Source organism: Triturus cristatus, chromosome 7, assembly GCF_964204655.1.
Source record: "Triturus cristatus chromosome 7, aTriCri1.1, whole genome shotgun sequence".
NCBI lineage: Eukaryota > Metazoa > Chordata > Amphibia > Caudata > Salamandridae > Triturus > Triturus cristatus.
The window spans coordinates 211761480-211776398 of record NC_140590.1 but is presented as its reverse complement, the minus strand read 5'-3'; the positions used below and the strand labels follow the sequence as shown (position 1 = coordinate 211776398).

At 43.5% G+C, this 14919-nt stretch overlaps 1 protein-coding gene across 2 annotated transcripts in view; it reads right to left on the bottom strand.

Annotated features, from left to right (window-relative positions):
- The window catches only part of LOC146809241 (zinc finger protein RFP-like), a 255257-nt gene that overhangs the window by 170200 nt on the left and 70138 nt on the right, over nucleotides 1-14919 (bottom strand). For both annotated transcript variants that reach the window (XM_085616066.1, XM_085616067.1), the window contains exon 4: nucleotides 13930-13952. In XM_085616066.1, the coding sequence (XP_085472192.1) occupies nucleotides 13930-13952 (23 nt within the window). The remainder of the gene's footprint in view (nucleotides 1-13929; nucleotides 13953-14919) is intronic.

Sequence of the window (14919 nt, the reverse complement as noted above, 5' to 3'; positions counted from 1 at the left end):
CAACGATCAGAAATTGTGGTTTTGCGCTATGACATATAACATTAGTGTGGGTTACACTGTGGTTCGTAGAGTAATGTATCTTTGACATCTACATATGAATAAAGACAACATATTTAAGGATTTACTGTGCTGCACACTTTGTGGATTTGACCTTTTATACCTAGCTCTCCAGCAGCCATCTCTATTTAATAAAAATAATACATGCAATAATTGTATACACAAAAGGGCATTGGGGCAGCCTCTTTCAGCCATTGCTCCCTTTGTGTCTCATACAAATTTTGCTTCAGCTCGCACAACAGCACATAGAGGTAGGGAATTGGGTTAGCCCCTCATACCATTGGCTTGTTGATAGTGCCAGACCGACACCGATTCCTTGTCTGGGGTGCCTGACAGTAAGAGTGAAGGCATTTTGCCTACCCACTGTCTGCTTTTGTATTAGGAAGAAACAGGCACTCGTAGTCAAAAGAAGTCCCTTGAAAGGAAATTTACAGGTATCCACTGAGCGCCATTGTAGAGAGAGATCTTTCTAGCAATTAAATATTATATTCCTCCTAAAGTAGGCCTGTGTATTTTGTTTGCTATTATTGCTCATTCTCTTCACCACCCTCATTCAATGACTTCATGTTTGTTCATAGTATTGCCTGCATGTTCTCTGCTACGCCTTCCTTCTTAACCTCGCTCACAGACATCCCAGCTCGTCTCTGCCCCATTTCCTTCTTGCCACAGCTCCTGCTCTGCCCCTCCCTCCTTTGGTCCGGCTCCAGCATCTCTTTCACTCTTCTCGTCTCCTATACTCTACCACTTCTGTTGTTTCAAGTCTTTGTGTTTTTGAGCCAGTATTGCTTTACACACAAGCTTCCCCTGCTGCTTGTACATGCATCAGCAATATGTACTCAAATGCACTGTATCATCCATGTTCCATCACTACTACTATCACTATCATTTGCATCAGCACTACAAGCACTGTCACTACCATATTCAGCATCACCACTACCACCACATCCCCACTCCCACCACCATCACCTCCATTATCACTACCATCATCACACCATTACCCCCACTACAATCATCACCAACAGCACTATGCTTGACACACTACCAGCAGTGCTATAAACACCACTATGAACACCCTTTTACCACTATCATATCAGACCCACTGTCTCCACCATCACTACCACAACCAACCGCACTACAAATACCACTGTTATCATTGCTACTAATTCAACAATTCTTCATCTGCGATCACTTCTACTTTAGTACCAACATCAGTACTACCACTAGTTAAACCAGTGTTACCACAACTACCATCACTACTTCTACAACCAACATCACCTCTGGGAGCAGGGGATGCTGACTCAGACCAACAGCAGCCTTTCAGTTGCTTTATTAAAAAAAAACATTGGATTTCAACCAAGTCCTCATCTTGGCTGTGAGCATCCTTAGAGAGTGTTCGTACTCCCTAGCTTTCTTTTCTTTTTTTAAATTGCTCGATTGTCATAGGGGCCACTAAAGACTTCAGGGTCTGTATAATACCTTCAATCAGAGACCAGAACAGCTGTGTGTTACATTGTTTGTTGTGGCTGGAAACCAATGCAATTGGACAAAAAATAAGTTTATGTTATGTCTAAGATTGCAGTTAGCTCCAACAATATAATTTGGCACTCACTGCATCCATGTCATGACATAAGTGGGTCAGTACACAAGGCATGAATTCCACCCATCCATTGATGGAAGAAGAGAGTCTCTCAGGCATGCATGTTCAACAATTGAATTTTTTGCCAAGTGCAGATTTGATGGGCCAGAATGTCAAAGTTGGGTGACGTCTGAAGAGAAATCAGAACTGTCGCACATCTCTAAAACTATGCCACATCAACTGATCCTTAACTTCCCAGTGTCCTAAGCCAAAAATACTGACAGAAACCTATCCACAATTTATAGACTACATATGTTTGGAGTAGGAATCAATCCATAGCCTTCATAATCGTGCTGATCAAAAGCCAATAGGAAATTAAGACCATGCTGGCCATGCTTATTTACAAGATGGCAGGGATACAATTTATGAGCAAAGCTGAAGTTTTATGACCCTCCTAGTTTTGATTCAAGTGGTGTTGAAGAGAGCCAAGCTTGCCAAAAGCTGGGTCAAATGTAACACTAATGCCTCATCCAAGATGGATAGTGTTAGAAACTGGGTTTTTGGTTGAGGTGAGATAACTCTTCTTAAACAGAAACCACAATCCCTGTCAGGGTGAAAAGCAAAAGGTGACTAAATTGACCTGTGCTTAATCCTCTGGTAGCTTCTCACAAACATCTATCAGGCTTAAGTTAGACGCAAGTGTAAAGTATTTATGCAGCTTTAAAAAGTAATAAAGTGAAAACACAACACAAGAAAATCCCACACCAACTTAAACAAGCATTTGCAATGCAATAGGTCTCGCATTTATAAGAGTTTGAGCTATTGGCATTGTAAAATTACAATGCCTTTTATTTATGTTTTGGTTTTAAAACAAATGAAAGGCTTTGTCATTTCCAATGTCAGTAGCATAAACTCGCATAAAAGCAGTGTGTGGAGTGCAGCAGTGTGCCGCGTGCAGCAGTGTGCCGCCTGCAGCAGTGTGTCGGGTAGCAGTGTGAGGCATGCAGCACTGTGACGTGTGCGGCGTGCAGCAGTGTGCTGCGTGCAGCAGCGTGCGGCGTGCAGCAGTGTTTCGTGTAGCAATGTGAGGCATGCAGCACTGTGGCGTGCAGCGGCATGCTGCAGTGTGCGGCGTGCAGCAGTGTGCTGCGTGCAGCAGTGTCGTGCAGCATGCAGCAGTGAGTAATGCAGCAGTGTGCAGCAGTGTGTGGCATGCAGCAGTGTGCCGGTTGCATCAGTGTGTGCCATGCAGCAGTGTGTGGCGTGCAGCAATGTTTTGTGTGGCAGTGTGTGGCGTGCAGCAGTGTGTGGCGTGCAGCAGTGTGCGGCGTGCAGCAGTGTGCGGCGTGCAGCAGTGTGTGGCGTGCAGCAGTGTGTGGCAGTGTGTGGCGTGCAGCAGTGTGAGGCGTGAAGCAGTGTGTGGTGTGCAGCGGCATGCAGCAGTTTGTGGCGTGCAGCAGTGTGAGGCGTGCAGCAGTGTGAGGCGTGCAGCAGTGTGAGGCGTGCAGTAGTGTGAGGTGTGCAGCAGTGTGTGGCGTGCAGCAGTGTGAGGCGTGCAGTAGAGACACGTGGAGGGTGAGGAGAGACATGTGGAGGGTGAGGAGAGACACGTGGAAGGTGAGGAGAGACACGTGTGGAGGGTGAGGAGAGACACGTGTGGAGGGTGAGGAGAGACACGTGTGGAGGGTGAGGAGAGACACATGTGGAGCGTGAGGAGAAGAACAAAAGGAAGTGGGAAAACCCACTGAGTACCTCGCACTGTTCACTGTGCGGGACAAAACCCCTAAATATGTGTAGTCAAAATACAGGTTTCAAACACATATATCATTAATTGTAAACCAATAGTCTAGTGTTAACTAACAAACAATTTAAACCTTAAATATAAAGCAAGACCAAAGATATTTCATTGTCACATGTATATTGTTGGTTTCACAATATATTGTACAGTAAACAAAAACATCTTGTGTACATTATACAATTTTTCATTAAGGAAAAAAACGAATCAAGCAAATTGCTTTTATCTTCATAGATGTTGAAGCCCAATGCATCTCGGGATTTGAAGTATCCCTTCGTCAGGGGCAATCTAGAATGAAAACACAAACAGTAGTATATCTCTAAATGAAAAATAATCAGTTTCCTAATACAAGTCTATCTGATGGTGCATGGGTAGGAATACATTTGCTTGGACAATACATGCTGTGCGATGGTAATGTTAATGGGTAAGTGTACTGGAAAAATGGATGATGTGAACCAAGTCGATGGTCTGTTTAAGATTCACCGTAAAAGAGTCCAGAGATTAAGATGAGGCTTGTCAATTGGTAGTCAATGTGCACCATTCGTATCAAAGTCGAGTTAGCAAGTGCTGTAAAGAAAGCTGTAATGTTTTCCAAATCTCGTGATAGGGGGGCGGTGACCAAAGGTGAAACGATCGTATCGACGTGGAGTTAGCATGTGCAGTAAAAAAAGGACTGTGATATTTTCCGTAATCAGGGGGCGGTGATCAAAGGTAAACAGCCAGTGAAAAGTACCTGAATAAAGTGATAAATGTTAATGAACCGATGAAAAGAGTGCGGCATGTACACCTCAGTGTAGTCATATAATGATCTCAGGGAATCGAGGCGTGATGAGGAAGAATATAAATGGTAGGCTCACCTATTGTATCCATACTGTCGGATGGTACAAGTTAAAATAGTGAACCAGTAATGGGCTCGGGCGCAAGTTCTCGGAATTCTATAAAAGAAAACAGTGGTATAACGTGACGAAATCCTTCCTGCAAGGTGTGACCCATGTGAACCCACCTCAATATAAACTGTTACCTGCGGTCTCGGTGAGACTAACAGAGGGACGATTAGTGATGAATTGGTCGGCAGAACGCTGTCCCGTAGTAAAGACTATCGACTTGGTTCACATCATCCATTTTTCCAGTACACTTACCCATTAACATTACCATCGCACAGCATGTATTGTCCAAGCAAATGTATTCCTACCCATGCACCATCAGATAGACTTGTATTAGGAAACTGATTATTTTTCATTTAGAGATATACTACTGTTTGTGTTTTCATTCTAGATTGCCCCTGACGAAGGGATACTTCAAATCCCGAGATGCATTGGGCTTCAACATCTATGAAGATAAAAGCAATTTGCTTGATTCGTTTTTTTCCTTAATGAAAAATTGTATAATGTACACAAGATGTTTTTGTTTACTGTACAATATATTGTGAAACCAACAATATACATGTGACAATGAAATATCTTTGGTCTTGCTTTATATTTAAGGTTTAAATTGTTTGTTAGTTAACACTAGACTATTGGTTTACAATTAATGATATATGTGTTTGAAACCTGTATTTTGACTACACATATTTAGGGGTTTTGTCCCGCACAGTGAACAGTGCGAGGTACTCAGTGGGTTTTCCCACTTCCTTTTGTTCTTCACTTATCACACATCCGTAGTGACTTCGGATGTTGTACCTCAGCACCCTCCAAAATAACTTTTTATTAAACAGCCTCAATCTTTAATCAAACTACTCGCACAAACGAGAGTGCTCCTTACTACCTTTTTCTCTTTATGAGCGTGAGGAGGAGACACCTGTGGAGGGTGAGGAGGAGACACATGTGGAGGGTGAGGAGAAGACACATGTGGAGGGTGAGGCGGATGGTGAGGAGAGACGTGGAGGGTGAGGAGAGACACGTGTGGAGGGTGAGGAGAGACACGTGTGGAGGGTGAGGAGAGACGTGTGGAGGGTGAGGAGAGACACGTGGAGGGTGAGGAGAGAAATGGAGGGTGAGGAGAGACACGTGGAGGGTGAGGAGAGACACGTGGAGGGTGAGGAGAGACACATGGAGGGTGAGGAGAGACACGTGGAGGGTGTGAAGAGACACGTGGAGGGTAAGGAGAGAGACGGAGGGTGAGGAGAGACACATGTGGAGGGTGAGGTGGAGGGTGAGGAGAGACACGTGTGGAGGGTGAGCAGAGACACATGTGGAGGGTGAGCAGAGACACATGTGGAGGGTGAGCAGAGACACGTGTGGAGGGTGAGGAGAGACACGTGTGGAGGGTGAGGAGAGACACGTGTGGAGGGTGAGGAGAGACACGTGTGGAGGGTGAGGAGAGACGTGTGGAGGGTGAGGAGAGACACGTGGAGGGTGAGGAGAGACACGTGTGGAGGGTGAGGAGAGACACGTGGAGGGTGAGGAGAGACGTGAAGGGTGAGGAGAGACATGTGGAGTGTGAGGAGGGTGAGGTGGAGGGTGAGGAGAGACACGTGGAGGGTGAGGAGAAACAGAGTTGGAGGGTGAGGAGAGACGAAGGTGGAGGGTGAGGAGAGACAGAGGTGGAGGGTGAGGAGAGACGGAGGTGGAGGGTGAGGAGAGACCGAGGTGGAGGGTGAGGAGAGACCGAGGTGGAGAGTGAGGAGAGACCGAGGTGGAGGGTGAGGCGAGACCGAGGTGGAGGGTAAGGAGAGACCGAGGTGGAGGGTAAGGAGAGACCGAGGTGGAGGGTAAGCAGAGACCGAGTTGGAAGGGAATCAGAAGTGGAGCAGAGAGAGAGGTGGAGGGTGAGGAGAGACAGTAGTGGAGTGGGAGGAGGGGAGGATATCACTTTTACTTCCTCTCCTAGTGTAAGGTAATGCCCCCACCCCACAGGCCCTGCCGGGGCCGAGAGTAGATCACTGTTCGCATCAGCCGTCTCCCGAGACCGCTCCGTACTTGTTGGTAAATAGAGGTTCACTATCTGTTGATAATGGGATTCACTTGGGGGGCTGACTTACCTCCTCCACCCCCAGGGCCAACACTGAGAAGGCATCAGAGACCTGGTGCTGCCTATGCTATAGTACTGCGAGAGAGAGGGATGGGGGGGCGGGCAGAGGAAGAGGAGTGGGGTTAGAGAAGGGACAGGTGGGGAGAGAAAGAGGAGAGAAGGGACAGGGACAGAAAAGGAGCAAAAAAAGAATTAGAGAGAGTAAAGAAGAGAGTTGGGGAAAATGAAAACATTACGAGAGAACATGTAGCAAAGAGGTGGAGAGAGAAGATAGGAGAGAGTAAGGACGCAGCCAAGAGATAGGGCAGAGACAAAAAGAATCAAAACAATACAAAAGTATTTTCCAAACTCGTAAATAACCACGGGCCAAACAACTGATCTGCAATGAAGCATCCGAATCCGGTATATCATGACGTTAACCATGCAATAAAAAAAAAATAAAAAAAAATTAAAAAACACCCAAAAAACCGTATACACCATGTTGACCCTTTTCCATGTAACGTATTCTAAAACGCCATTCTCATTCATACATTCACAGCAAACCTGTTCACAAGAGTGACAGAAAATGTGGTATTAGTGTTACATTTTTGTTTACATTCATACCCACTCACTTATGCAATTAAAGGATTCATGACCACACGGTTAAACAAAACGTACTGATTGGCCTTACCGTGAAGAAACACGTGTTGACACACACTCCCGATCTGTGAAACGTTCACCCTACTTTCTCGAAATTGAAACCAGTGCATGTGTCCAACGAACTTCCTGCCGCTTATCTGAATGCACCAGTGGCAGAAGATAGTCACCATCTTGCAACAACACAATTAAAGGGAGGCATGTCTGTCTCTCCCCACCGCCACATGTCTCTGAGTCTTACTGTCTCATGCGAGATCTCCCTCTAGGAGACAGCTGACACCGACTCTTCCCCTGAGACAGTACGGGAGATGCATGTGTGTGCATAGTGTGTGTGTCTATATGTATATATCTGTGTGGGTATGCATGTGTGTGTGTTTGTATGTGTATATGGTTGTGTATGCATGAGTGTGTTGGTGTGCAAGTATGGGTGTGTCATTGTGTTCATTTGTCTTCATGGATGTGTACACATATGTTTGTGTGTATACCTATGTCTGTGGTTGCATGTTTGTGTGTATGTATATGTGTATGAGTATGTTGGTGTGCGTGCTTGTTTATATGTGTATGTGGGGTTGGTGTGTTGGTGTGCATGTATATGCATATGTTTATGCATGTCTGTGTGTGTTTGTATATGTTCATATGTGTGTGTAAATGCATGTGTGTGTTTGTATGTGTGCATAGTTGTGTATGCATGTGATCAGAGGGAAGAGTGCACTTGAGGGAAAGAGGAAAACATGCAGGGAAGAGTATGTGAGGGCAGAGAGAAAAATACAGAGGGAAAAGCACGTGAGGGCAGAGAGAAAAATACAGAGGGAAGAGTCCATGTGAGGGAGGAGAGAAAAATAGAGAGGGAAGAGCTCATGTGAGAGCAAAGCGAAAAATACAGAGGGTAGGGCGCATGTTAGACCGGAGAAAAAAACATAGAGGGAAGAGAGCATGTGAGAGCAGAGAGAAAAATATAGAGAGGGCAGAGAAAAAATATAGAGAGGGCAGAGAAAAAAATACAGAACGAAGAGCACATGTGAGAGCATAGAGAAAAAATGCAGAGGGAAGAGTACATGTGAGGGAAGAGAGACAAATACAGAGGGAATAGCATGTGTGAGGAAATAGAGAAACATAGAGAGGGAAAAGCACATGTGAGGGCAGAGTGAAAATACAGAGGGAATAGCACATGTGAGACCAGAGAGGAAAACATAGAGGGAAGAGCATATGTGAGGACAAAGAGAACAAGTACAAGCTATGCCAAGCAGAAGTGATCGCGTTTGCGATCAAACACCAAAGCGACGAAAGTGAAAGTAATCGAGCAGAGCATCAAAGGGCTGGGTGAGAATGGAGGGGGGAATGCAAGGGTCAAAGCGGCTAAAGTGAAAGTAATCGAACAGAGCATCAAAGGGCTGGGTGAGAAGGGAGTGGGGAATGCAAGGAGCAGAGGAGCAGCTGTGCACGTGCACGCCACCGTGCACTCAAGCCCTAGGCCAGCAAAACCATGTGGGTAGCACTTTTGAAAGCCCACTTACAAAATGTCTCAAAGAGACAGCTTTCGCTGTCTCAGCGAGACCTAAAAATACAGTAAAACTTTATGAATTATTAGGCACCACAATGACAAAAATCCAATCAGCAGAACCAGAGTTATACATTTTTATATTATTAGTAAAAACTAGTGCCTAAGATCAAACTACCAAAAGCAGTCATCTAGTCGCGTAAGACTGGGGTAAAGTCAAAGAAGAAGTTTTGAAGAAAAATGTCTGAGAAAGTAAAGGGAAAGTTTAGTGGAGCAAGACAGCCAGGGGTTTTTGAGGAGGAAGTGTTGTCATTGGGGAGCTGCTGGACAAAGTTGCTGTATAGATTTCTACATTTGGACTTAGTCTCTTTTTTGTATGGGAGTCAAAAATCTCCAATGGGACAAAGATGCAGCCTGTAGCCAATGAGGGCTCCATGAGGCTCGCTACCTCTTCTGCGAGGAGCCAGTGATCAGGATTTGCTACTGCAGAGAATGTAGCAGGAGCTACCTCAAAGTCAGACTGACTGGCATTGAACTTTGGGTGGATTGGCAAGCAGGTAGGTCCCAATCTTCTCTTGGTTCCCAGGGCACTTTTCATCAAAATAATTTCCAATTTTCAAGTTTTGGATCTAAGCTTTTGGGGCACCTTCAGCACCACTTCCAATGGTCCAGGAATGGGTGTACTCTACATGGAGGGCAGGACACACTTCAGGCAGGGTTCAGGTGCAGGCATCAAGTTGTTGGAGCTTTTTATGTCTCTGTAGTTTTGAACAGGAGGCAGCCAACTAACCCTCTGAGTCACTCTGGTAGTACTGGGTTCAAGGAGCAAGGCAGGCTTCCAGCAGCAGGGCAGTCATCCAAAGTACAAACCAGGTGTCAAGCAGCAAGGTAGTCCTCTAAAGTACAGGGAAGACCTGCTGAGTGTCCTCCACAGACACAGGGGTCAACTGAAGAGTGCATCTGAGGGTTACATTTTAATACCTGGTGCCACATTAAAAGAGTGGAAGAAAGTTCTATAGTTTCTAGAGACCACGTGGTCTGGTGTCACAAAAGACTAGTTTGGAGTTCTTTGGGAGTGTTCTGGGGCAGCTCCTTTCAAATGTAAGTGGGGCAGAGAACGGTTCTACCCCTCCCTTTCTGGCAGGATGGCCCATCCTACTAACATAAAGTCCCCATGTGTCTCTCTGTCTGGGAGAAATACACAAAGGCCAATTGCCAGTCTTATCACAGTCACATGACTTGGGAACCAGACTACAGGCTTCAAATGGTAGGACAAGAAATTGCCAACTTTTTAAATGTGGCATTTTCAAAACTGTGACCTAAAATATGACTTTACCATTAAAGATGGTTTTAAACTGCAATCCTTTTGAGAAAAAACATCACATTAACACCTGTTCCCAAACAAAAGTAATCACGTATTAAATGTATTAAGGTAACCTAATGTTATCCTATGAGGTAGGAAGGCCTCACAATAATTAAAATGGTTTTTCAGGACATGGACATGTGAAACTTAAAAGTACATGTCCAACGTTTTAAATATAATGCACCTTGCCCTATAGGATGTTTCGGGCCAACCTTACGTGTGGCATATGCATTAAAAAGGACGTTTTAGGTCTGGCAACACGTTTCTTTCGCCCTGTGGAGTTGACAACATGTTTCTTTTGCCAGGTGGAATTGACAGTTTAAAACTGAGACATGTTTTAAAAGGCTACTTAAGTGGGTGTTACACTAACTGCTGCAAGATCACTAGCACCATTTCATTTACAGGCCCTTGTTACATGTTGAACCACTTTACTTGAGACTTGTGAGTAAATCAAATGTGGCAATCAGATGTAAGACAATTTTACCTTGTTTTAAAGTGCGATGTTAAAGTACATAGACTCCTAGAACAATAAAAATTAGTTTCAACCAATGGGGGGGGGGTAAAATATTCAGAGGAAGACTCACCCAAAGTTTTATAGGGCTAACTGATAGCATTAGTGTAGGGGCAAAGGTATCTTGAATTCACTAAGGCGCTTCATCAGTTAGTGGCCCAATGGTATCAGTCACTGTGAAAGTTTACTCAAAAATAGAGGCGCACAGAGTTATCTGCAAAGTCTGAAACTATTTTGGGGTTGTGAATTCCTAAAACATCAAGTGGCAGAGCAAAATCCCCTCCAGCTAGCATCAGTGTCACAGATTCTTCCATAATTTTCCCATTTTCTTTTAAGCTTGATAAGCTCTAATATTTTTTATAATTTAGTAATTGTTTAAAAAAATAGAGGTTGCAAAAAAAAAAGCTAAAATTGGTAACTAGGATTCCAGGGATAATGGTCTAATGTCCCTCCTAGACTTCCATCCCCGCATGCTCAGGTCTTTCATTAGGATTCCCAAACACTATCTTGCTTCATGACTGTTAATGGGGCAGGAGTGTGTGACTTCTACCAAAAGTAAATTGTGTGCTCCGACTAAGCAGTATATCCCTTGCAGTGCAAAATAGGCCTATATTCCTTTTATTGTTAATGTTGTTGTATGCATGTCTTCCACTTCGACTTACTATTACCTTGTGCAGATCTTACTCATTGTATCCCTTTTCTCCATTGACTCCCTGTGTGATCTTGGGCAACTCTGTCCCCAAAATACTGTCAACTTCTCTACCATGCGAACAGACCTTGCCGGAGTCCCTGTCATTGAGTTTTGGAATGTAATCATATAGGTGTTCAACTGGCCATGGAAGGCTGCTGGAGAGTGCATAATTTCATGATTCTGAAGCAAAAGAATAGAACAAGGAATTTGTGTATTGCCATGCATAGACAAGAAAAGGCCCCAGTAGCATGAGGTTACATCAGTGCTCCTAGTCTCCATTTTAGTTTCATGTTATAGCTTGACTTCTTTTTCAACGGTGACCTTTTACATGTTACTCACATACACAATAATTGTACAGAGAAACTATTATACATGCAGTTAATTTCTTAATAAGTATTATTATCATGTTATTTATACACTCTGCCCAAGCCTAGGAACATAGAATGTGATGCCCTTGTATTTGGGTGCCCGGCTGGAGACCGCTCTATGGCTCCAGACAAACCATTGCATCAGATCTGCACATTTGAAAAAGTGCAATTGAAACAGTGCTTTTATTAGATAAACAGCCTTTGAGAAACAGTCCGCACAGTAGCACTTTTGCTGGGATTGTCCTTGAACACTGTACACTGTGACTGGGATGCAGCCATGCTGACTCTAACCGTTATCCTGCAAAGGAAAATAACCTGCTCTACATCAGATCAGCTTGCTGGCGCTTTGCCACCCAGGTATGGGGGGGGTTAGGCTAACCCAATTGATCTGGGAGAGGGCACTCCCACTATGCTCTCGATAGTTTAGGTAGTGTTAGATAGGAGTATAATCACATAGAAATAATGTTATCATGGTTGAACTGTTTATCTTTTTCACCATTCTTGTAATGCTGGTTACAATGCATTTTTTCATCTACCTTACAATTGCAGCTCACACTTTCTATACAGGAATATGATTGGTTCAATAAATATTTCAAAACCCTTATTCGTATCTTTCTTGTGTTTACCTCTGGCATGCAAAAGTAACAACAAAAGGTAGATCTGTTTTCACTATTTCCTTGGGAAATAAGCAAGATCATGTTTGAGGTTGCTGATACCATCTGGTACCATGGTAAGGTTAGGGGTTCCGATGGGGCACTGTGAGTTAGCTAGGAAGAAGGTCAACATTTTCTGATGAGTCCCTATATTCTTAAGGTTGTGTTGTCCAGATACACAGTCCTACTTAATTTGTAGGAACCATATAATACTAAGGGCCAGAGGAATTAAGCATTATGTTGTTCGTAAACACTTCAATTCAACATTTGCAACTGTTAAAATGCTTTTTCTTTTGTACTAATACAGTTTATGGAGTTAGAAGTTTTTCCTACACATAAAATTGGATTAGAAATAGACACCAATTTGGTATACAGAAGGGTCGTGTTGGGTCGTGTTCTAGGTGCATTAATCTTTGTGACCAAAATCATATCGCAATACATTCATATTTTTGAAGATGTGGTACTGAATTCGCAAAAGGCAATGTAAAAAAAAGTTTGTTGAAGAGGAGGAAGTGATCCTTGGGACAAACCCAAAAAAAGTAAACCCCAAGTTCTTTTGATACGCAGTCCTGTTTTCTTTTTTTTAACCCCTTCCCTGCTCATGACGGAACCACTCCGTCATGAGCCACGGTTGCGCTGTGCTCATGACGGAGTGGTTCCGTCATGCTGCGGCCGTTGGCCGCCGCTCCGCCCACGCGGCGCTAATTCCCTGCCTGTGCGGGCGATTAGCGCAGTGGGCGGAGACGTGACGGAACCACTCCGTCATGAGCACAGCTCAACCGTGGCTCGTGACGGAGCGGTTCCGTCACGAGCACAGCGCCACCGTGCTGCCCCCAAACCCCCCCCCAGCGCCGCGGCGGAAGTCCTGCCGCGGCGAAGGGGTTAAAAACAGCTGCATTTAAAAAAACAATTTTTTTCTGAAAGGCATTTACAGACTGCTTTCTGCAAGCCACCAACCCTGCGATGACCTGTAATCATAGTAAATTGCAATTTGCGACCTACCTCTTTCGTATTCATGCAGTAGGTCAGATTGAGTCCCACTATCATTTGAATTTTTGTGCAGTAGATCAGATTGGGATGCACTTTCATTCGAATTTTTAAGAACCGACCTATTAGTATCTAGGTCAGTTCTTAAAAATCTTTACTGGTCGCAAAAATGCTAGTCGCTATTAGGGACTGGTATTCCGGGAACAGTTATTGATACATCTAGCCCGTGAATCTGTGACACAAAGTGTGTAATACTTTGGGAAAAAAAATTACCTTGAGTCTATTCACCTGTATTTTATCTTTTTCAGGCTATCAAAATCCGCCTAGGGACATGAAAATGTCCAAAATCATGATGACGTCATAAAAATAGTAATGTACGTTCAGACTGACATCTTGACTGTTGAAAAGCCAGGCGATTTTCATCACTATAACAGCCCGAGTAATTGAGTCTTCTATGTGATTCTACTTTAATGGTGAAGACAGCTGTGTAGGACCCGGTTTCAGGATTTATTCAAGGGTTAAATTGAATTGCCAATGGCATCAGCAATAAATGCTTCCAACACATGGATGATGATAAAAGCAGTCAAACAGTTCAGGGCTAAGTGGACTGTGCACCTACTGCTATTCATTTCACAATGAGAGAAGCATTTCCAACATCTATATCACCTAGACTTTTTTGCTAAAATAAGTCCGGAGCTTCTAAAAATAGAAACAGTTTTATTGAGATAAATACATGTCATCAGTATGTAATCAGTTGTGTGTGTTAATTGTTCATTTTGTAGCATACAACCCATGAACATAATAGGTATGGTTCCCAGTCTTACCTGGTCAAGATATCTTTTGCTTCCTATAATAAGACAGAAAAAAGAATGTTGTTTTTTATCAGACTCTTTCGTTCTTTGCACTACCAGTATGCACTTTAATATCGTATCATGGAACTTCAGACGTCTTTGTATAGGGCACACACATATCTAACATTTGATTTGGGATGGCAAGAGTTCAGAGTATCCAGCAAGATGGCAAAAGTTTTTCATTTAAAGAAAAGTTGCCCTAGATAATCCAACTAATTCAATAAAACAATATTCAGATAGAAGAAATATATTACAAACTGTAAATGCTGCAATCTAGCCTGCTCGGAATAATTATTCTGGTTGATCTAGGAATAGAAGTATCAATGAGTTCCTTGGTTTAGTAGAAAACAATGGCCACATATGTTGAGAAGTGGTCAGTTTTTGGTAGTTGAATTGTAGGTCAGATTAAAGTTCTGATGTAGGACTAATATAGAAATCAACCAAGAATACTGAGGTTTATGCATATGAACGTGTTATTAAGTATAGTAATACCTCACTCAGTAAGCAATAATAGCACAAGCTGCAGTATTGTTTGGGGCTGTATTACTGCTAGTTTAAGAATTCTGCAGGTCAGAATAGGTACTAACATGACAATACAACATATTTACCACTTTCCAATGTGAAAGTTTTTCTCCACAGAAATGTGTACAAGCAGTTGCCTGGCAGGATAGTAGTGGGAAAACACTGAGCATCTTGTAACCCGAATTTGGGCCTCTGAATAAGGATCACTGGGACACTCAGAATGAGGCACTGAATGTACAAATATAAGGACTATGAGCGGAAAGTGGATCCTACAGAAGGGTTGCTGTGATTGCAAAGCCATCAGCACAATGTTGGTATTTCTTCTTGCCTAACACCCCACTTCCTTGATTACTCCATGTTTCCCAACATGCAGGGTCCACTAAAATGCATATGATTAAGGGAAATACTCTTAGGAGATGATTACAAGTTTGACTGTGCAGT